The sequence below is a fragment of the Dermacentor variabilis genome, chromosome 2 (assembly GCF_050947875.1).
Source record: "Dermacentor variabilis isolate Ectoservices chromosome 2, ASM5094787v1, whole genome shotgun sequence".
Classification (NCBI taxonomy): Eukaryota; Metazoa; Arthropoda; class Arachnida; order Ixodida; family Ixodidae; genus Dermacentor; species Dermacentor variabilis.
This window is the reverse complement of record NC_134569.1, coordinates 15,119,403-15,142,659: the sequence shown is the minus strand read 5'-3', so window position 1 is coordinate 15,142,659 and position 23,257 is coordinate 15,119,403. Positions and strand designations below refer to the sequence as shown.

Genomic DNA, 23,257 nt, shown 5'->3' with positions numbered 1-23,257 from the left:
TTCAAGTACTTTTAAGCAAATCTGATGCAGTGATAGCTAGGAAGTGGCCTCCTACGAGTATTTCGTCATCATATTTTACATTGACGTACCGCTTCCGAAGCGTTATGGTGTAGCTTTGCACTTACCCATATTGCGACACTAGACTACAGCCAGGAAGCAGCAACCTTTCCTACCACAAGTACGTTTGTGTTCTCAAAGTCCTAAAACACGCATTTTGATGAGCACATAAACGAGCAATGCATAATGAAGCTCTCAATAAAATTTGATTGTCAAGCCACTAGAAGTACAACCGTATATGTCTTGTATCAGTAGTGCCTTCTTTGTCCTATTCTGAAGTTTCATAAAGCACGTAACGCTACAGTGCCAGCCTAACGTACTTAACAAACCAAGGTCCAAACGCTCAAAACATGTTCTTTCAACGTTTACGATGCCGTTGCTTTCTCGTCAGGGCTTCGACGCCACACCGCGACACAGGAATCGTCCCAGTCGCTGGCCCAGCGCGCTATCGTCACTCCGAGCAACATAACAAAGGCAGAGTGCTTTGCGTTGCACTGTCCCACTGCAGGTTATAGCAATTGCGCTTGGAGCGAAACCAAAACTGCCAAAAAAAATACTTGCAGATTAGTTCGCCAGTCAATAGAATGCCAATCCGAAGCCTATACTTCCCATCATTCCCATGATGGTTGAACGATCGCAGCGCCAGATTTGCCTCTAGGTATACTAATATGAAACTCTATGTTATGCTTTTTCCATAGAGTTTCTCAGTTTCTCACTATATTGGCTTTTTCATTGGCTTTTTATCCAATGATTATGGCGCCCGCTGAGGCTGGTATTGCCTGATATTGCGATGGCACGATTCGCATCGGAGCATTGTTTCACACATCACCACTTTGAGAGCTTGTGGCTGTGTCGGCGCGTAACATACATGCATTCCAGCTGAACGTCGCCAAAGAAAATGGAGCTTCTGTTCCCTGTGTTTCATCCTCAAGCTTCATCTTAAGTTGCCTGTGTTTCTGTCGTGGTGCCGGCTCCCGTTTGGCATCAGCGCGTGGCAATGGGTGTTCACGGCCTATGGCAGGTGCTAGAACCTGCGGGGAGGCCGATTGCCCTCGAAACGCTCGAGAACAAAGTTCTCGCCGTTGGTATCCTTTTGTTTTCCGGGTAGCGCTTGCTTTGATTTCCGCATGCTTACGCCGAAGCAGCTTCTCAAAGCGTCTCAATTAAAGCATCAAAGCATTTAGATCAAAGCTTTCTTTTTTTTTTCTTTTATTTTGCTTCAACCATGGAACAAAGTTAATCGAAGCGATTCAGCGTGAGTGTACCTTGACGGTGTACATTTTCACTGTAGACGTCAGCTTGTGGCTTCATCAGGCCGTCAAAGGCTTCCGCGATGCCCAAGGCAGCCCCTTGGCCAACGCTCACCTGTTGGGTTTACTTCAACGAGTCTGCAAGCTTCTTTTTTATGGAGTCAAGCCTGTCTTCGTCTTCGATGGAGGCGTGCCACAGCTCAAGAAACAGACTCTGGTCATTATCTTTTAACTTCAAAACGTTATACAACCGCACCCGCCCTGACCAGGAGCTGATTTCTGAGAACGGAACCAGAGCATTCGAAAGTGGAAACAAATTGGGCACTGCAGAAGTCTCAGGGATAGCAAGGCTCCCAAAACTATTTGCTGTTGAGATACAACCTCATGCGGTTTTGTGAAAGCTTCCCTAAACAAGTTCTAAGGCGAAGCTTTCTTTGCCTCTTCCTTTGACTTTCCCACTTCTGTTGTTGCAGTCTGGCACACCACGTTGGAGGGGTGGGGTGTTCAGAGCTTGTGTATACATGACAGGAGCGTGGCAGAGAGAAAAGGCGAGTGCACGAGAAACTCGTTTGGACCTTTGCACCGTGTCGAGTGTGGACAATGCATGTAGCAGCAGAGCCGCATTAAAGCCCATCGTAGGGTCTATGTGACACTACGGAAACATTATGGTCAGATGTCAAATTAACATTTCTGTGCACGCCGTGGTAGCTTTGTGGCTATGGCATTGCTCGAAGTCATGGGTTTGATCCCGATTGCGGCAGCCACATTTCGACCGAGGCGAAGTAAAAAATTCTTGTGCACTTGGATTTAGGGACACGTTGAAGAACACCACGGTGTGAAAATTAATCCGGAGTTCGCCACTACGGCATGCCTCATAATTCGATTGTAATTTTGGCATGTACAGCCCCATAATTAAAGTTTAATACTTCTGCCATGTGAGGCAGTGAATGTGCTCAACCCTCTCAGAGGTTATGAAGTATGGCGCAGAACCACGCCTGAAGCAAACAGCTCCCCCTGTGTGTTCTGTGCACTGTGCAGACAAGCAGTAGCGGTGCACGCAAGGTAACGTTTAACATGAACTTGCCACTCTCATGTTAGACTAAACGTTGGAAGAAATTAAACATTTGCACTCAACATCACAGCTAATTATCGTCAATCAGAGCAAACGGCACAGAAAGCTTCGCTTACCCCAATTCCCACAGTGTGTGGGTTCCGTATTTCTTTTTGTTCTCTAGGCAGTAGGGTTTCATGCACTGCTTATATTTTTAAAATTTTTAATGTGCAATACCTATGATGCAGTGTTAATAACATTATTAAGTAGTATGTTGTGTGTGTTCTTGTTAATTTTCTCCATTTTCGCTCTGGAAAATAAGAACAAAAAAAGTGAGAGAGCTCACAGAGCAATGTGGAAAGGAAGTGCAAATTCAAACTTAATCCTGCAGGCTGCTCGTCAAGAAAGGCGTACTTCTGCACAAGAAAGTGCCCAACGTAAGGCACGATTACTGCTTCTAAAGGCCCGGCATAGAGGCTCAAAACGACCAGCGCCCAAGGCACCTGTGGATGACTTGTATGTTCTGCCACCTCTGCCAGAACACTGGAACAAATTGTACAAGTATGTACATAATTCTCATAGTGCATGGAGCTTTGTGAGGTCATTAGTGAATTCATATCAATGCACAGCATCTTTTTTCTTACCTGTGTCCATTTACTGTTGTTTTCCAATTTTCATTTAGTTGGCAGCATACAATTTGACTTGGAAATTATGTATGTCACATAAATGTCTTGAGGTGATGCCTAATGGTGTACGATGCATGTCTATCAACTTTGCCGCATCTACTAATTTGTGCTTTTTGGTGCTTCATCTGCGTCGTCATTGTTGGCTTTTTGAGCAAAGTATAACTGAACCAGCAGTAATTTACAGACTAAGCACATCTTTTTCTGAGAATGATCCATGTAAGCACGTCTCACTAACTCCTTTATTGTAGTATTAGGTATTTTCTGCACGACAGTACTCACTATTTCTGGTGCATCACTTGTGTTTGTTGGTTTGAGGTTTCATTAACTGTAATTCTCGAGGATGGGGATCATTTCATTGAATTGCTTGCTTAGCTAAGTCTAAGCAAGATAAAGGGGTCACAGGAAAATGGTCAATTCAATTGATTAACAGCGGGCAGGCAAGGGAAGTCTGTATGAAGCCAAATGTTTGGAATGGGGGACATGTCTTTATTAAGGAATTGTGACTTGACGCTGATGGTTTCCTTTTACATACTGTTAATTCCATTGACAGCATTAACAGTATGTAGAAGTAAACCATCAGCGTCAAGTCACAATTCCCCAACGAAGGCAAGTCTCCCATTCCAAACATTTGGCTTTGGACAGAGACTTCCCTTGATCACCCGCTGTTGGAAACAGATGGAAACTGACCCTGGCAACCTTTAACAGCCAAACTCTGTCGAGTGAGGCTAGCTTAGCAGGACTCTTAGAGGAACTATCAGATATTGTTTGGGATATCATTGGCTTTAGCGAGATTAGACAAACTGGTGAGGCTTATACAGTGCTGACTAACGGCCATGTCCTCTGCTATAGAGGTCCCCCAGATAATAAGTAATACAGGGTAGGATTCCTAATCCATAAGGACATAGCGGGCAGCATTGACAAATTATACAGCATTAAGGAGAGGGTAGCAGTAGTAATCAAACTTGATAAGAGATGTAGATTAAAAATAGTACAAGCCTAGGCTACAACATCCAGTCACGATGATGTTAAAGTAGATCAGCTTTATGAAGATGTTGAATTAGTGATGAGAAAAGTGCAAACTCAGTCATCATCATCATCAGCCTGTCTTATGTCCACTGCAAGACGAAGGCCTCTCCCTGCGATTTCCAATTACCTCTGTCCTGCGCCAGCTGATTTCAACTAGCGCCCGTGAATTTCCTAATTTCATCGCTCCACCTAGTCTTCTGCTGTCCTCGACTGTGTTTCCCTTCTCTTGGTACCCATTCTGTAACCCTAATGGTCCAATGGTAATCTAACGGGCGCATTACATGACCTGCCCAGCTCCATTTTTTTATCTTGATGTCAATTAGAATATCGTCTATACCCGTTTGCGCTCTGATCCAAACCGCTGTCTTTCTGTCTCTTGACGTTATGACTAGCAATCTTCATTCCATTGCTCTTTGCGTGGTCCTTAACTAGTTCTCAAGCTTCTTTGTCAGTCTCCAAGTTTCTTCCCCATATGTCAGCACTGGTAAAATGCACTGATCGTACACCTTCCTTTTCAATGATAATGGTAAGCTTCCAGTCAGGAACTGACAATGTCTGCTGTATTGCTGTATGCAATCCAACCCATTTTTATTCTTCTATGGATTTCCTTTTCTTGATCAGGGTTCCCTGTGATTAATTGACCTAGGTTAACGTACTCCTTCACCGACTCTAGAGGCTAACTGGTGATCCTGAACTCTGGTTCCTTTGCCCGGCTATTCATCATTATCTTTGTCTTCTGCATATTAATCTTCAACCTCACTCTTACACTCTCCCTGTTAAAGTCCTCAATCATTTGTTGTAACTCCTGTGCATTGTTGCTGAATAGAACAATGTCATCGGCAAACCGAATGTTGCTGAGATATTCACCGTCGATCCTTACTCCTAAGCCTTCCCAGTTTAATAAATTGAATACTTCTTCCAAGCATGCAGCAAATAGCATTTAAGAGATTGTGTCTCCCTGTCTGACCCCTTTCTTTATAAATATCTTCCTGCTTTTCTTGTGTAGAATTAAGGTAGCTGTAAAACCTCTGTAGATATTTTACAAGGTATTTACATAAGCATTCTGTACTCCTTGGTTACGTAATGCCTCTATGACTGCTGGTATCTCTACTGAATCAAATGCCTACTGAATCAAATGCCTTTTTGTAATCTATAAAAGCCATATAGAGAGACTTATTGTACTCTGCGGATTTCTCGATTACCTGATTAATGACATGGGTATGATCCATTGCAGAGTATCCCTTCCTGAAGATGGCTTGTTCCCTTGGTTGACTTAAGTCCAGTGTAGCCCCTATTCTGTTGGAGATTATTTTGGTAAATATTTTATATAATACTGGGAGTAAGCTAATGGGCTGATAATTGTTCAATTATTTAACGTCTCCCTTTTTGTGGATTAGTATAATGTTGGCATTCTTCCAGTTTTCTGAGACCCTTGCAGTCAATAAACACTTCGTATAAAGAGCCGCCAGTTTTCCAAGCAGTATGTCTCCTCCATCTTTGATTAAATCAACTGTTATTCCATCCTCTCCTGCTACTCTTCCTCGTTTCATGTCTTGCAAGGCCCTCCTGACCTCATCGCTAGCTATAGGAGAAGTTTCTGTGGAGGTTCTAATGGAGGTATCCTGACTCCTCTGGCTATTGTACAGGTCAGTATAGAATTATTCCACTTCTTTTACTCTATCTTCGAGATGGCTGATATTACCCTGCTTATCTTTCAGTGCATACATCTTGGCTTGTCCTATGCCAAGTTTCTTTCTCACTGATTTCAGGCTGCGTCCATGTTTTACGGCTTCTTCAATCTTTCTCACATTATAGTTTCGAATGTCACTTGTCGCCTTGTTGATCAGTTTTGACAGTTCCGCGAATTCTGTCTTATCTCTTGGAGTTGGACACTTTCATTCTTTGTCGTTCCTTTATTAGGTCCGTTGTTACTTGGGAGAGCTTGCCTACTGGTTGCTTTGGTGCCTTGCCTCTAACTTCGATTGCTGCCTCTGAAGCCAGACTAGTTACTGTTTCATTCATTAGGCTCTATGTCATCATCATCTCTCTGTTCTGAGGCTACATATTTGTTTGCAAGTACCAGCCTGAATTTGTCTGCTTTTACCTTTACTACTTCTAGGTTGACCTGTATCTTCTTGACCAATTTTGCTTTTTCTCTCTTCAAATCGAGGTGAATCCTAGCCGTCACTAACCTATGATCACTGCATTTTACCCTACCTATCATTTCTACATCCTGCACTATGCTGGGATCAGCAGAAAGTATGAAGTCAGTATTTCAGATCATTGCGCGGCATGTAGCGGTGTAGTACTTTGCAGACACGATCATTATCACGCAATGTATGCTCTGTGCTTGTCAGCTCAGTATGGCCAGACCTGGTGAGGGGCCCTTTAACAGCAATCGGTGGCCTGCTGGAGTAACAAATTTGTGCGCCATAGGAAGGGAAACATAGTCTAGGATGGCAATGAAGTAGAAGGTGGTGTGCTGAAATTAGGAAATTTGCAGGCATGGGATGGAGTTGGTGCATGCAAGAGAGGGGTAATTGGAAGATTGATGGGCAGGTTTTCTTCCTGCAGTGGGCATAAATTCAGGTGATGTTGATTATGATAAATTGCTTTAACAAAATGTTCGTTCACACACACACACGATTCTTCCACCATCGCTATTCAGAGTGGAGAATGACGATGAAGGCTGGCACTCCGGACATGCTCTCTGGGAGTTGTCCTCACTTGACTGTGACTCAGAAGAATTTGCAGCCCTGCCAGCAGAGATGCGTCACCGTGCATTGATTGCCATGCAGCATCACCATCGTTGGGGCCGTCCCAGGAAGGCACCTGAGGTAGGTCTTGAGGTCCTTGCACTGTTTCAGGATTTGCAGGCTATGAGACTAGACTTGCCTATCAGATCGTTCTTTTGCTTATTATAAGCACACTTGCACTAAGCTCTGTGTGCATGATATCGGATGACATCATGTGGAGAATGAACACCAGAAAAGCTCTAGTGCATGTGATCAGACTGGTGGAAAACAAAGCATTTGTAGGGTCGTTGAGTGGAAATACGCACGGGAAGAAACAGAGTAGACAGGACACACGCTCATTGAGCGCCTGTCATCTCCACTCCGTTTTTGCCTGCCCATGTTTCCACTCAATGATACTACATGACGCACCAACTGGCCCAACAGTCTATGCTTCTGAAAGCATTTGTAAATTATTGAATTGCCACGGCAGATCTATCTCTTACTTTTTACAACTGCACCTCCTATCAATACCATTACCAGCAAAGATAATTGTGCACTGCTGGTCATTGTCAGCCTGAAGAAAGGACATCGGTTGATTGAACACCATTCTGGTCAATTGATGTGGCATTGTGTTCCGCCACACTAGCAGGGGCACGAGCTCTTACAAAAAAGGTTGATTTTCATGTGCACTCACTCATTAAGTATAGAGGGAACATTTTGAAAGTTAAACCCCCTAAAAATACACAATTATGTTTGCAAAACGCCATTTTGTGTGTCGTGTCATTACCACGGTACTCTTTCTTGGTTGAAGAAAGCACTGACTGGAAGCATTCTCTGTTCTCAGAGGTGTGCTGGATGTTTTGATGCTAAAACAGCCACTTGTGGTAGCTGAATAGTAGATGACTTTATGGCGACAATGCACAATTCAAAATTTGCAGAGTCAGCATGTATCTAGCTTTCAGTAATGTATTTCTTGTCAAAATATACTAGTATAGATATGATTTAAAAAAAGCTTCCAGCTGGAAGTGTTACTGGGGGATCTTTGTTTGCATGTTATCAGACCTCTGCGCTGGCATGCATTTGTCAAATTTCCAATATTCCCTAGAAGAATGCTTTAGAAGCTAGACAGTTCAGTTTAGCAATCTTTTTATTTATTTCACAGGAAAGGTGGCAGCTTTAGTCGGAAAACAAAAGTAGGAATTGTTTACCACAGCTAACCTCATGGTGTGTTGTTCCCAGAAATCGGAAGATTTCTCTGCCTACCAGCTGCAGGGCCTCTTACGCAAGCGCATTCTGCAGCAGCGTACTGAGGAGGCTCGTCGTGAGATGAGGCCCGAGCCGTTATTATGGGGCGAAGAGGCCCATGTGAGTCGGGTTGCCTCTCTGGCCAACACTCACCAGGTCATTCTGAACACCAGCCCCACCAAACATGTCCTGCAACCAGAAAGTGAGGAAGGTGATGCAAGTATGTGTTAACTTTGTGGCATATAATTTGCCCAGTTGGTTATAGTTCACTGCTTCTACAGTGCAAAATACAAATATGTAGAGAGATTCAAGAAGTGACAAGGCTGCATTTTGATGAGCAATCAAATTTTCTGGTTGTTCTTGCTGTCATCTGCACAACAAAAACAGGGAGGCATGTTTTGCTACTCATTGCTTTTCAGTATGGAAAAGTAGCATGCTTGTGGTTCTGCACTGATTTGAGAGCAGACATATGTTGGGTACTACTAAGAGCCCTTCGATACTTTTCTCCTGATCACGAGACTCCCACATAACACTGCGAAATTGTTTCATATAGCACCCACTATGGATGCACCACAGTGCTGGCACAGATAGAAGGGCATCAGAGCAAAAGCTGTACGGACACCATACACATTCTCTGTGTAAGGTGTATACACATTCTCTGACTACTGTGTAAGGGCTCACTGCCATTGTTGTTGCTACATGTAATTTGCCGCTTCATTTCTGTACATTTATTGCCTTGTAATGGCAATGATGCTTCATGTTAATCACAATGCCTAACATTGGTTGTATGCCTGCCTGACGATCGAGTTGCAAGGAAGCTGACGAAAAAGTATCCTTGTTTTGTCCCCCAACTGGCGCAGACCTAGGAGACAATTGGAAGTGAGCCATTTATCGGTAAGAGAAATCTCGGCTTCAGTTTTGGCTGGAAACTTGTTCACATGTGTGGAAAGAAATTTCATGCTGAAGACGTTCATGCATACAGTGAACAAAAATGTCTCGCGGCAACATAAGTGATGTAAGCTCAAAGCAAATTCCATTTCAAGGATTTTTGAAGGCCTGCAGACTTACTTGTCTGAGCTGAAAGAACAACCTTCTCCAGTGACACGGTATTGTCCACTGGCACAATAGCTGTTTGCAGTTACTGTCTAATAAGTACTTCATGATGACAATCACTTCGCACTTTCATTAAGCCAACAGACTGACCTGCAAAATGCATACCTATAGCACCAGTGGCGTAGCCAGAAATTTCGCTCGGGGGGGGGGGGGGGGGCTCACGTTGTAGCTCGGCATCCTCCTTAATAGGAAGCTTTAGCTCGGGTGCTCCTACCTAAATACATGTAGAAGAGGAATTCGTTTTTCTCGGCAACCACTGCACCAAATTTGACGATGTTTGTTACATTTAAGAAAAACTTGAACTCTAATGACTGCTGGTTTCGAATTTTTCATTTAGGTTGTCGATTTTTTATTAAATATTTGCCAAAATTTCAAATCTTCAGAAAACGAAACTATCATGTTTACAACTCTGTGACTCAGCAAGGAAAAATGATATCAGAATTATGTGAATTCTTTCTGATAGTACATCTAAAACGGACAAAATTGATATGTTACACATGAATCTAAAAAAATAGTATTATGGGAATACGGCTTTTGCAGAGCCCTTGTACACATCGTAACCAATTCACGTAAGATACAATTTGACACACCAAATTTGTCCGCTTTGACTATTATAATAGATGCCGTTGACAGAACCACAATATCTGTTTTTGATGCAGAGCTATCAGATCGTAAAACGTCGTGCTTCTATTCTTTTCGAACTTTCGAATCTTTAGAAATATTTTAAACAAAATTCAGGCCCTAAATCGAAATTCCACTTCTAACAGACACTAGAATTTAACTTTCTCTCTCAAATGCAACAAATTTCATTAAAAGCGATCTAGAGGTTATCTCAGAAAAGCGTTTCTCTGTTTTACATGTATTTGAATAGGCCGCGTCGGAGTTGGGCTCGAGTTAAACATTGCTCTTAAATAGTTTGTCGAGGAATCAAATACAGGAGTAATAATTGCATTGCCATTGCCAATGGTGTTCCAAACGAATTCTAGAACGCTACTCACTGTCAAAATAAGTAGACTATGTCATTGTTAATAAAAGAATATACTCGTATGTGCCAAAAATTGTGCCCAAAATAACGGATATCAATGCTTCAACTTCTTTTGCTATTTAATACGTAAAGAAAATATCACACGAACTTTAGAACTATTCCAGTTCGAAACCAGCAAAGCAGTGCATGCCGCTGATATGAATAATGTAGAGGCCATGAAATGAACAAGTTAAGGACAACTTTGTCATTCAAGAACCGTGTTTACATTCATGTACATATGCAACGGCCAGTGAAAAATCTCGATGACATTGGCATTCATTCCAATGTATTACGCAGGAGCAGTTGTCACCGGCTGTGTATCATGAGTAATTTCACCGAAATTATAGTCGCAACAGAGAGCACATATAAAAAGCAGCAGTTCTGCAGAATATACGAGGGCGAGTCAAATGAAAGTGAGCCAATGCGAATATATGACAAACGGGGTATGTTATTTAAATGTAGCCTCCATGAGAACTTAGACATTTGTCCCATTGACTAAGGAGTCGTGTGATTTCGGTCTCATAAAATTCCTTGGGTTGCTGCTTTAAAAAGTCTGCAACTGACTCTTTCACGTCATCGTCTGACACGAATCTGGTTCCTTGAGCTGTTTTTTTCGACTGCCCCGAAATGTGTAAGTCGCAAAGCGACAGGTCTGAGCTGTATGGCGAACGTTGCAGCGTTTCCCATTTGAACTTTGACACTTTTGTATTAAACAGATCAGCGATGTAGGGACGGGCATTCTCGTGGAACAGGATGACCCCATTCGTCAATTTTCCATGTCGTTTGTTCTTGATTGCAACCCGCAGCTGTTCCGGCGTTTCACAGTATCGGAAACAATTGATAGTCTCTTAAAATTTAGCAAATTCTCTCCGCAATGGCCCCTGACGATCGAAAAAGAAAGTCAACAACACCTTTCCAGCAGAAATGACGGCCTTTGCTTTCTTTGGGCGTCGTGAAATCGAATGTTTCCACTGTAAGCTTTGCCGTCGTGTTTCAGGCTCGTGATAGTGGCACCATGGTTCATACCCGATCACAATTGCAGACAAGATGTCGCCACCATCATTGTGATACCGGATCAGATGAGCCAAGGCAGCGCCGAACCTCTCCGTCTTCTGGTGGTGGTTCAAAATCTTGGGCATCCATTGCGCACACAAAAACCGATAACAGAGATGTTCATAAATTATGGCGTGAACCGAACCTTGACTGATGTTAGCACGCACTGCCAGTTCATCTATGCTTATCCTCCGTTCTGGTCTCATCAGCTCTTCAACCTTTGCAATTTTGTTAAGGGTGATTTCACGATGGAATTTAGCCCCGTTTTGGATCGTCTGTGCAATTTTTACATCCTTCTTTGAACCGTGTGCTCCAAAGCTTCACAGTGGCCAATGAAATGCGATGTTCAACGTACACGGCAGCCATACGGTGTCTAATTTCTTTTTGGGAAATATCTTCCGCAGTCAAAAACTTCACGGCACCACGCTGTTCAACTTAAGGAGTTTCCATTATGTCACACAACCATGTTCAACCCATGTGTATGAGAGCATTACAGAACCTTGATCCTCACACCTGCGTGTCATTTTTGTAAATGAGACATCCCTCTCTTCTATGCAGATGCCTCGCAGATAATGAACTGAACTATTATTGCGCGGGGTGGGTAGGCTCACTTTCCTTTGACTCGCCCTGGTACATTAAATATGCGAAGATACAATGGGATACACAAATGCGAAGATAGAGCTTGATAAATGGCAAGAAAGTGTCACTGGAAAAAAAGTTCACTGCACGTATACACGAAACTTCGCAACAAGATATGTAAATATACGTATAAGTCTTCAATAAATCTACGTATCTAAGAAAAAGTCACGATATATAATGTGTCAAACAAGGCAAATAAACATGTTGCGCAATCACAGATTCACAGAATCCAAGATACCACCCCCATTCCACCCACTCCCGCCGATGTATCGCGCGCGACGGAAGATGGCTAGCTTGCTCTCCACTTTTTTCCTTTGTGCACACAAGACAGTCACCAGCGTCGACTCACCCATGTTGTGCCATTACCACCAGCCCGGATCCCGAATCTACAAGATGCAGAATTTATCCTGCGAGCGCCCTTTGGACAAACCCAGGGCTGCGCCGAAAGGCACAGCGCCCTAATTCTCCCTTGACAAGTCAAGATGCTGAGCCGTCAGGCAGCGGCGTCCTGAGAAGAAGCATCGGCAAGCGACATGTCCAAACGTGCAACAAAGTGCTAGACAGCCCGGCGCCGTATCTCCTTTTGCCTGGAGGTCACCGCGTGCGGCAACATTGAACCGGGTGGCCAGCGCGGTCGGACGACCATCGAGTGCTGGCTTTGTATTGGGCCGTTTGAGTGACAATGGTTTCTCGGGGCTTTATAAGCCCCGACGACGCCGCCTGGAAAACCGGATCGACCGACCCATCGGGAGCCGAGTGCCGCTCTCGAGTGGAGTGAGATGTGTCACCCGTTGGAGTCTCAACGGACGTCACCGAGCGGGAACAGTCGCGTGTGCTGTTAGCTCTCGGCCCCCATGCCGATCCGATCTTGTCCTGTATAATGACCTGTATATAGTGTATAAAATCCCTTTCGTTATTCTCACCGACGCCTGACTCGGAGTCTTCGCTACCAACGCTCTGTCACGAAACGGGTGACGAGCGCTACGGCACCACCTCAAAGTCGTAACAGTGGTGGCAGCGGTGGGATTGACCGGCATCGGCTACCTCGGCGCGGTGAGTGCCAGAAGTTTACCTCAAACACCAGACTTTCTCTGACACAGGTTATAGTAGCTCAGGGAAGGATTTGGTGTTGAATTGTGTTAACCTTGTGTGTTTCAAGCCTAGTGAGAGTGTTTTGAAAACCAGGGGATGCTAAGGGGGTAAACAGGGCAGTGTGTGAAATACTTGCAGATGTCTTACTAGTAGCGTTATAGTAGCGCACAGCAGGTATATTCAAAAAGGGTAAACAGCAGGATGACTGTGTGAACGATGGAGAAGTACAAGGTCAAGGAACTTCTCCAAATTTGTGAGGAGTTGGGGATTGAGTGAGTTGGGCTCAACCAAAAGAAAGAATGCGATCCTTGAGGTCATGAGGACTGGGGACGTAACGGCTAAGGAAGCCGAAGAGGCCTGGGCGAATATCAATGAACGTTGGGAAAGGGAGGAAAGGAGAGAAAAGGAACGTCGCGAGGAGGAAAAGGAGGAAAGGAGAGAGAGTCGTGAGCACGAGCTTAAAATGAAAGAGTTGGAGACCCGAAATGGCGCGCCGGCGCCTAGTCTCACTTCTAACGTTCCAAGAATATGCGATCAACTTCCACCCTTTGTCGTCGGAGAGGATATGGCCAAATACCTCGTGAAATTTGAGCACGTGTGCGAACGGAATGGCCTTGAGCGATCCCTCTGGGCACAGAATCTGTTAGCCTTGCTTCCTGGGGAGGCATCAGACGTAATAGCTTGCTTATCGAAAGAGGCGTTTGAGAGCTACAGTGATGTGAAGGAAGTGCTACTGCGGAAGTACAAATTGTCGCCCGAAGCTTTCCGACAGAGGTTCCGGTATGCAATAAAGGGCAGGGAGTCGAATGTTGACTTCGCGTTTCGTCTAAAAGCCGACCTGGTGGAATGGCTGAAGCGCGAAGAGGTTTACGACAACTGCGACAAAATTGTCGAATGCATCGCGTTGGAGCAGTTCTACCGGTGCGTTGATGAGGATGTCAGGCTCCGGCTGCAAGATAGGCTAAAGAAGGTTAAGCTAAACAAGGCAGCAGAGTTAGCGGAAGAGTATTACACCTGCCGCAGCTTGCACAGCAAGGCAGTGCACATAGAAAAAGCAGATAGGAGAGATGGGTTTTCCGGGAAGCCCGAAAAACGGAAGCCATTAACTTGTTACAATTGCAAAAAGCCAGGGCACATCGCTGCGAACTGCCCAGAGAAACTTGCTTTTGCAAGAAAACGGCGAAACTATACGACGCGTTCTTTTGAAAAACGGAAACCGTTAAGCTGCTACAATTGCAAAGGGCAAGGGCACATCGCTGCGAACTGCGAAGAGAAAATTGCTTTTGCAACCATACAGGAAACTCACAAGAACATGCGACTGTTGGAGCCATATGTGCAGGAAATTAAGGTAAACGGTAAGAAGTGCCGTGCACTTCGGGACTCTGCAGCAACTATAGACGTTGTCCACCCGTCTTTCGTCTCCTCGAGCGATTTTACGGGAGAGTGCGCGAGGATACGGCAAGTGGCCGAGGAGGAGAGTGTCTGTTTACCGATCGCAACGGTTATCATTGAAGGAGAGTTTGGGAAACTTAACACAGAAGCCGCTGTGTCTGCCGCCCTCCCGGAGCACTTTCCCTACCTCTTCTGAAATAGCTCGGAGCAGCTGCTGAAGGATCACAGCAAATCATTCTTTGCCGACGTGGCGTACGTGGCCCTCACGCGATCCAAAGCGCGCCCGCTGTCGTGGGAACTTGACTTTGCGTCGGTGAGCGAACAGCGGTGCGGCACATGGACCGATCAAGGTAACTTGAGGGGCGAGCAGGCACGGGAGAGGCAGAGCTCGGAGGCTGGCCTGGTCGAGCGTGTCCTGGAAGTGACTGGGAGTGACGCGTGCAGTGCTAGCTGCGATATGGACACGACGCTGCAGTTAGGCGACGCAGGCTCCACACTCGCTCCGGTTTCCGCCAGCTGGCAGGAGCGGGCTGCAGTTGAAAGGGAAAGTCTGATTCGCGAGCAACAGGAAGACTGTTCAATAGCCGATCAGAGGAAGAGCGTCAAACGGGGAGTGAAAAAAAAGAGGGTTTCATTTTACGAGGAATCTGGCTTATTGTACCGCCGCTACATGGATAAGCAGGGTCGGAAATATAAGCAGCTTCTGATTCCTCGAAAATATCACCGGGAAAAATGAATGACCTCACTTGCTTCCTCAGTAGTATGTTTTCGGTCCAAGTGATTTCAGGGGGACCATTCTATTTGTCATTATTATTGCTGATTATTAGTTGTTCCTGATATTTTGGTGTGTTGTTAATTTGAAAAATGGTTGTTTGAGCCTTGTGTACCAGATCGGACACCTGCCTCTTGTTGCAGCGGGAGCAAAAAGGGGGATAGCAATTTAGTTAGGTTGATTTGGATTATGGCCTTGTCTGGTGTTTGACGGGAGACAGAGGGCACTTGTTCGTGTTGGGTGTTGCCTTTTGCCGGTCGGTTTTGCAAGCTGCAGAACGACCAACCGGGACCAGTGGCGAGAAGCAGGGGCTTAGGAATGACCTGAGCGGAGCTGGTCGAGGTGCCTTGGCGACAACGCGGTGAGCAGAGCTCCTGTCCTGACGAGTGGGACCTGGGCACGTGAAGTTACCTGGCGTCCGGACACTGGACGTGAACTTGGACGAGCCTGACGAACGTGCGCGCCTGGCATCCGAGCCACGTGGAGGCAGCTCATCTTCCCGGCGCCTTATCTGATGGCGGGGATGCTGTTGTGCCATTACCACCAGCCCGGATTCCGAATCTACAAGATGCAGAATTTATCCTGCGAGCGCCCTTTGGACAAACCCGGGGCTGCGCCGATAGGCACAGCGCCCTAATTCTCCCTTGACAAGTCAAGATGCTGAGCCGTCAGGCAGCGGCGTCCTGAGAAGAAGCATCGGCAAGCGACATGTCCAAACGTGCAACAAAGTGCTAGACAGCCCGGCGCCGTATCTCCTTTTGCCTGGAGGTCACCGCGCGCAGCAACTTTGAACCGGGTGGCCAGCGCGATCGCTGATTGGACCTTTCGGACGACCGTCGAGAGCTGGCTTTGTATTGGGCCGTTTGAGTGACAATGGTTTCTCGGGGCTTTATAAGTCCCGACGCCGCCGCCTGGAAAACCGGATCCACCGACCCACCGGGAGCCGAGTGCCACTCTCGAGTGGAGTGAGATGTGTCACCCGTTGGAGTCTCAACGGACGTCGCCAAACGGGAACAGTCGCGTTTGCTGTTAACTCTCGGCCCCTGTGCCGATCCGATCTTGTCCTGTATAATGACCTGTATATAGTGTATAAAATCCCTTTCATTATTCTCACCAACGCCTGACTCGGAGTCTTCGCTACCAACGCTCTGTCACGAAACGGGTGACGAGCGCTACGGGACCACCTCAAAGTCGTAACACCCATTCCAGCCGCGCCCCCTCCCCCCCTCCTCCCCTTGCGCTTTCACTCGCACATACAGCATGCGGCGCTCGGTAACATTGTTATCGCTCTTGGTCTTTCTACGAAATATAAGGATGACGATGACGGCAGGATAGTGCCTAGAGTATCCATATAATTGCTATCACAATATTATAATAAGAGTATCCGGCAACTGAAGCGTCCCATGACCCATTACTTTCCGCAAAGGAAGAAGTAACAAAATCGAACTTTCACCATGCGACAATTCGCTGCACCGCAACAATGTATCTTTTATTTTTTATTTTCCTTTTAAGGGGCAGGGGTACCGAAATGAAAATAAGCAAAGGAAAATATGTTGACCGCAATCGAATGCCTATATTGTGCACTTAACGTGGCTATCGAAGAAATATCGAAAAAAAAAATGTGAGACGCGTGAGGCAAGACTTTCTGGAGAGGTTGCGCTCAAGCGAACGCAGTGCAATTCGTTGGGTCCCCACAGTGATGGCGGCGAGTGACCATTGTTTCTTTTTCTCGTGTGCTAGCCAGAAAGCGTCCAAAACTCTGCCAGGCAGAAATACACTCGGCCAGGGCAAACCAAACGCGCACCGAAGTGCGCCGCGCGGTGGTCAAGGCAACACGAGAAAAACGTATGCGCTCTGGTTGCCTCTGGCAGCCCGCGGATAGGGTAGCGAGAACAAAAAAATTGAAGACGCTCAATGTGTTCTCACAAATAAAAGTCAAAGTATAAAAAATATATAAGAACGTAGTTACCTTGGCTGGCTTTAGTGTCTTGACATGGATGCTTTGGCGTAGGTGTAAAAAAAAATTTGATATTTTTTTATGTGACATGAAGGCACAAATGAACCACCACAGCGCTTCGTCCCATCGGACCTCGCTGCGTGCTTTGTCAACTTGTCTAATAGTGTGCTGATTTGGCTTATCTTGTTGTATGTTCCAATATAAGACTTTAGAATAGTCAATGCACCTTTGGCGTCAAATATTTATAACAACATCCAACCCACAAAGTTCCGAAATTGAAAATCTAAAGCACAACTTTGGAAATGTCAACGCACCTTTCACATCAAAAGTTTATGAGATTTATACCTGCAATATTTCAGAATTGATATCCATGCGTTCTGTGAGATTCTGCGGCCTCCGCGAGTTGCCGCGGCGAGCCCGTTTGTCATCAAAACGCCCTTGAAACTTTGTGCTCGTATGGGGCTAATTGGCGTTATGTGACTCCCGGTACATGGGCGTTGCCGTGAAATCCAGCCCGAGTTCGCAATGCTCGCGGTCAAATGTATTTTAGAGCATGAAAAAGACATTCTAGACAAAATCCAAAATGATTTCTGGCGCTGGAGGTTGCTTTGGCCGGCGGTGCATGGACAGCGCGAAAAAATTTCGGGGGGGGGGGGGGCTGAAGCCCCATAAGTCCCCCCCCCTGGCTACGCCCCTGCATAGCACAGAACAAAACTCCTCCTACCCAAGGAGGTCCTAGAATAAATTTAACTATTGCACCCAAGTTGCCATCTAAAGAAAATGAGTCGGTTAAGGTTCATTCCCTTCTTCTAGCTGTCAGCTTCATCTGGTTTACTGCTACTAAGTTCTTTATCTGCCATGTGGCCTCAGTGGCTACACCGTTCTGTTGATAAGCACAAGGTCGCAAGTTCTGAAGCCCTCCTGTAGCCCTCCGAAGCCCTTCTCTTATAGTCCTATTTTAGGATGTTAAACACCATCAATGAAAGCACATGCAAAATTAATTCTTCTGATATGAAAACGAGAATTTCGATATGTAGGCCATGCATGCTGCTTAGAATGAGCATGCAAACTTTGCAAAGGTGGCTCAATGTATACTTGGCTTTCACCTCTATGGGAGGTCAGTGATGTGCTGTAGTAATTTGACAGTTAGGAGGATAGGCACGGCAAATTGCTCTCGTGTAGCAGAGCTGACTGGAACCTTTTGTGCAAGCAATGAGACTTGGAGGGCCAGGCCCATCACATAATGCTGTGGTGTATAATTAGGCACAAACACATTTCAGGCTAAGTTATTTTGCTTAAAGTTTCCATTGCATGTTCAATCTACAAACATGCTGAAATACACTTGAGAGCTGCCTTTCCTGGTGAAAAATTTGCATGATTGCTCACCCTGGGCCATACCAGTGTGGCAGATTGGTGCCCTTATGCCAACACCTCTGGTGTTACCATCTGTCCCTGTATGAAACTTTAAAGGAAGTTTCCTGACCTGAACAAAAGTATTTAACAATCTTACATTATATCTTACATCACACATTAGTATGATGAAAGAGAAAGATTATTGAGATGCAACACACATGTTAAAATCTATGTAAGTGAAGCTTTCGTAAAGCGGTTAATGAAATGCTTTAAATTTTCCCGTTTGGTTCCTGCGTCTTTGGGGCGAAGGAAACTGGTACGCTAGTGCGCTTTCCCACACCCGTGGTATGCAGTGTGACAAAGGTTATATTGGTTTGCATTTCTCCATTTCTTCTTTATTTTAAATGCACCGGCCACTTCTTGACCAATCATCTGTTGTGGACATGCACCATCAACGTTTATAGATACTTTTTCAGTTTCTGAACACCTCGCTTCGCCTGTGCGTTGCAAGCGGCCCGCTGCCATTCCTGCCACCGCAGCGCTGCCGTTGACCTTGGTGCCAAGCGGGCAAGCATCGTCTGCTGTAGCCTGGCACGGTTATGGTGGTTTGTCGCAGCGCTCGGCATTTACATGGTGCTCACTAAATAAAGCAGCCATCTTGCTCCACAAATTTTTATTCTCTTAATAGGAAGAACCTAACTGGGAGGATAGGTACACGAGCTGTCTCTTGTTGGAGTCTGGATAAAAGCGGTGTGTCCTGTAAGCATCCTCGTTTTAAGTAAAGTGAAACCTGTTTCCGGGAGGGATCTTCGACGCGCTATGCATAAATTGTGTGATGTGGATAAACATCTCATCTTGCCATGACATAAGGTAGTTAAAATTGGGCGCATTCTATAGTCGCTTAGTTACACACGACTGTCATTAATTGCCACATAATCAGCTGTGCACCAGAAGCGTTACATCATTGCTATCCATGGGCGGAAGGGCTTCAGTCCAGGGAGGGAGGCATGAGCATTTTCTTTCTTTCTCTCTTTGTGGTGTTGTTTGAGCTGAAGTATAATGTTCTAGGCACCATAGCTGAAGGCATAGATCCGAAGGAAGGGGTGACACTTGCAGATACTTTCCGGACAGGCCACAACATGGTTCTGCTACTTGTTCATGCGCAAGTTCCCTTTGTCTTGATGACCTTTGACATTTTCGGTGGGAGCAAAAGCAGACTGGAACGTTTAGAAACAAGCAAGGAACTGTGCATTCCCATGCATTGCACTCACTGGCATACATGCGGAGTGTAACGTGTCATGATTATGCCACAATCCTGAAACTGTACATCTTGTACAGTTTCAAACTGTATAAACTGTAGAAATTGTACCTTGCATGATTTCCCCAAACTGTTCTCCGTGCAGGAAATGGCTCATTGCCAATTCTAAGGTAACAATGCGGATCTGACGGCGGAGGGAATTATGTGCCGTTTGTAAGAGCTTTCCTGTACCTGTTAATGGAAACAGACATGAAACTCGTCGGCATGGTGTCGTGAAGTTCCATAACATGATGTAAAATATGGCACCAGGAGTAAGGTTTCTCTCAGAAGACGAAAAAAAGTGGGCCTACAAACCAAAGTGTGCGAACAGCATCAACACTCGGTGACTTGCATGTCGCAGGTACTCGTGTTTCCGTGAGCGCAGAACTTGGACCGGTCACAAAAGGCCTCAACAGACGGCCACATGCACGAGGGTAGTGGCAAGGCACACACAGCGAGAAAATAAAATTGGCTACCAGCATAAGAAGCAGCGCAAACAATCGCAATCAGCTTGCACATGTCAGCAGAGCAGTGCCGCTCACTTGGTGCAAAGCTCGACCGCAGTGCCCTCACAACCCCCTAGGAACAAGTCGCGCCTGGCTCGAGAAGAGGAGTTGCGACACTGAAAAAGCATCTATGAACGTTTTGCACCATAGTATGTAATTATGATCATCAGCACACGGCGATCATCTCGGAGAGATAGTTGACAATCTCACAGTATGTACCACCTACTTCTTAGCCAATCCTTAATGATGGGTATGTGCCATTGTGTGGAAATTATCATCATTATCAACCCATGGCAATCATATCAAAGAACTAGCTGGTGGCATGATGCATGATAATCAACGTGCGAACATACTTCTTGGCCAGTCCCCTGTTGTGGTTATGTGCAATGGCATGGAAATTATAATCACCATCAAAACACAGTGATCATCTGAGGGAGCTTGTTGGTGGCAAGATATGTACCCTCTGCTTCTTGGCCACTCCCTATCCCCCCCCCCCCCCCCCCACCTGGTGTGGGTATGTACTCATACCATAGAACATCATAATCAACATGTGGCGACCATCTGAAAGAGCTAGTTGGTGTTGGCATGAGAGAAGTATACGTGTGTTTATGACTTAACTGAAAAAAAAATTTTTCATGGTAGTTATTTCAGGCACACATGACTCCTGCAAGATAGAAACAGATGAACGAGATGTAGTTGCACGGCAATGAAGACACGTGCACAGAGCACCATAGAGTTCCTTTTTATTCTTGAAACACTTTGCTTAGGTCGCAGTCAATCTTCACAGGGAACACTAAAATAATGCTAAAAATAAACACCTTATCGATACGGAATTTGAATTTAGACAAAATCCGCTTTGTTCATATAGATCTTTCAGTTGGACGATCATTTCAATAAAATGAGTGGCTAATGACATTATAGGTTTGGTATTTCGATCCAACATGTGTGTTTTCCAATGGGTAGGTAGGAACATATCAAAGGGTACATCGTCACAACTAGTTGGCACCAGATATCGCATGGAAAGAGGATATTAATCGAAGTCTTTGTGAAGAGTTCGTTGCGCGACTCTCACGCCTCCCCTGAGATCTAGTTTTCCCGCATGGCTCGTCCCCTGCAGGGCGGCTTCGCCCGCCGCGTGGCCTGGCGCCCGCGGCGGTCGGAGTGGTACAAGCGCGGTGCAAGAGATGGCGTGAGCGTCGCGCCGCTGCGGGGTTACTCGGGCGCCGAGAGACAAGGAGCTTCCTCTTTGGGTTCGGGAAGCAAGCGGGATGGACGTGCTGTCCCGCGTGCCGCCGACCCATGCTTCTGCGAGACCACCTCGCGTGGCCGCCTTGGAATGCACCACCATTCGCGTGACAGTATGTGCGAACGACCAGGCGTTGGGATCCAGCATGGGGCGAACATATTCGCTCGTTTTCCGGTCGCGGTGAGTCGGACTTCTAGATTTGTCGCGTGCCCATCGGCATGTTTTGTGTATAGCAACTCGGCTAGCAGGCATTGATCTATGAAAGGTGCAATAAATGCCCTTGTGATTGTTTGCACTACTGCGTTGTCGTTCCTTTGTCCCAAGAGCACGGGTGTGAGAGACTCTACAAGGTACATCACATAAGAGACAATTAATGGACATCACGAACATGTCTCTTGAACGTAGCCAAGTCCTGACAGGCAAGGTTTCAAAATGTAACTTAAAAAGGAAAGTTTTTGTAGGTGGAGGCACAGGCATTTTATGCGCACAAGCTAGTACATCCCGTCGTGGCAAGCCAAAGTACGAGGGTTGATCCAGAAATAAGGTTCCCAAAGAGCTCCAGCCACACGGGAAGGTGCGAGGTGAAATCCGGCAACACTGTTGTGCACAGCTGTTCCCCTACACTCGATTCCCTCTGGCCACGCTTTGCTGCGCCGCTCATTCTTGGCTCAGCAGCCGTACGATATGGAGGTTCCCATTGTTGATCCCGCCAAGTGTAAGATTCATTCCATAATTCGCTTTTTGAAACTCCAAAGGGACTCCACTCGTGGATATTCATCGTCAGTTGACAGAGATGTATGGCGACAAGTGTATGCCCATTCAACACGTCCAAAAGTGGTGCAGGGAGTTTAGTGCCAATCTGAAGGAAGTCCACGATGAATAACAGAGTGGAAGACCGTCAATTTAGGAGGCGGTTATCGAGACGGTCCAACGTGAAGTGCTTCAAAACAGGAGGATCACCGTCCATGAACTTGTTGCTCAGATTCCTGGGGGTTCTTACGGCACGGTGGAAAGAGCTTTGACTGAAAAATTGAGCCATCACAAGTGTTGTGCTCGGTGGGTACCGTGGCTATTGACATCAGACCACAAGGAGAAACGCCTTGACTGTGCTCACCAGTTTCTTCAAAAGTGTCGAGAAGATAAGGAAGGATTGTTGGACTCCATTGTTATGGGACATGAAATGTGGGTGTTTCATTTCACTCCCGAAACGAAACAAAAATCCAAACAAGGGCATTACCCAGAGGCACCATTCGCAAAGAAGTTCAAACAAACTCCTTCTGCTGGCAAAGTCATGGCCAGTGTTTTTTGGGATCGCAAGGGGATACTGCTGATCGATCTGATGGAACAACAATCAACTCAGACAGTTATTGTGCAACACTAAAGAAACTCAGGCGAGCTATCCAGAACTGCCGGCAAGGACGACTGGCAGCCAGTGTAACGCTGCTTCACAACAATGCCCGACCTCACGTCTCCCGTCAAACCCAGGAACTCTTGACAAACTTTGGGTGGACTGTCATGCCCCACCCACCGTACAGTCCACACCTCACACCTAGTGATTATCACTTGTTCCCCAAGTTGAATGTTCCCCAAGGAACATTTGACTGGCCAACGACTCTGGAGTGACGATGAAGTCAAAGAAGAGGTGAAATGCTTCCTCAATGGGCTGGCAGCAGAGTTGTACGACATTGGGATACAGAAATTGGAGCACCGTCTACTAAAATGTATAGAAAAAGATGGCAATTATGTAGAAAAATAGAGCAAAG

At 45.9% G+C, this 23,257-nt stretch overlaps 1 protein-coding gene across 3 annotated transcripts in view; it reads left to right on the top strand.

The window, feature by feature from the left end:
• The first annotated feature begins 721 nt into the window (after window positions 1-721).
• Window positions 722-23,257, top strand: part of mus201 (rad2 superfamily protein mus201) — a 50,297-nt gene continuing 27,761 nt past the window's right edge. Inside the window, exons 1-5 of one of the 3 annotated variants that reach the window (XM_075679722.1) lie at window positions 722-1,142; window positions 1,349-1,524; window positions 2,750-2,919; window positions 6,739-6,907; window positions 8,045-8,270. In XM_075679722.1, coding sequence (XP_075535837.1) covers window positions 1,055-1,142; window positions 1,349-1,524; window positions 2,750-2,919; window positions 6,739-6,907; window positions 8,045-8,270 — 829 coding nt within the window. In that variant the 5' untranslated portion in view covers window positions 722-1,054. Of the gene's footprint in view, window positions 1,143-1,348; window positions 1,525-2,749; window positions 2,920-5,649; window positions 5,717-6,738; window positions 6,908-8,044; window positions 8,271-23,257 lie in introns of those variants that run through there. The other 2 variants (XM_075679723.1, XM_075679724.1) reach the window with 2 other exon arrangements.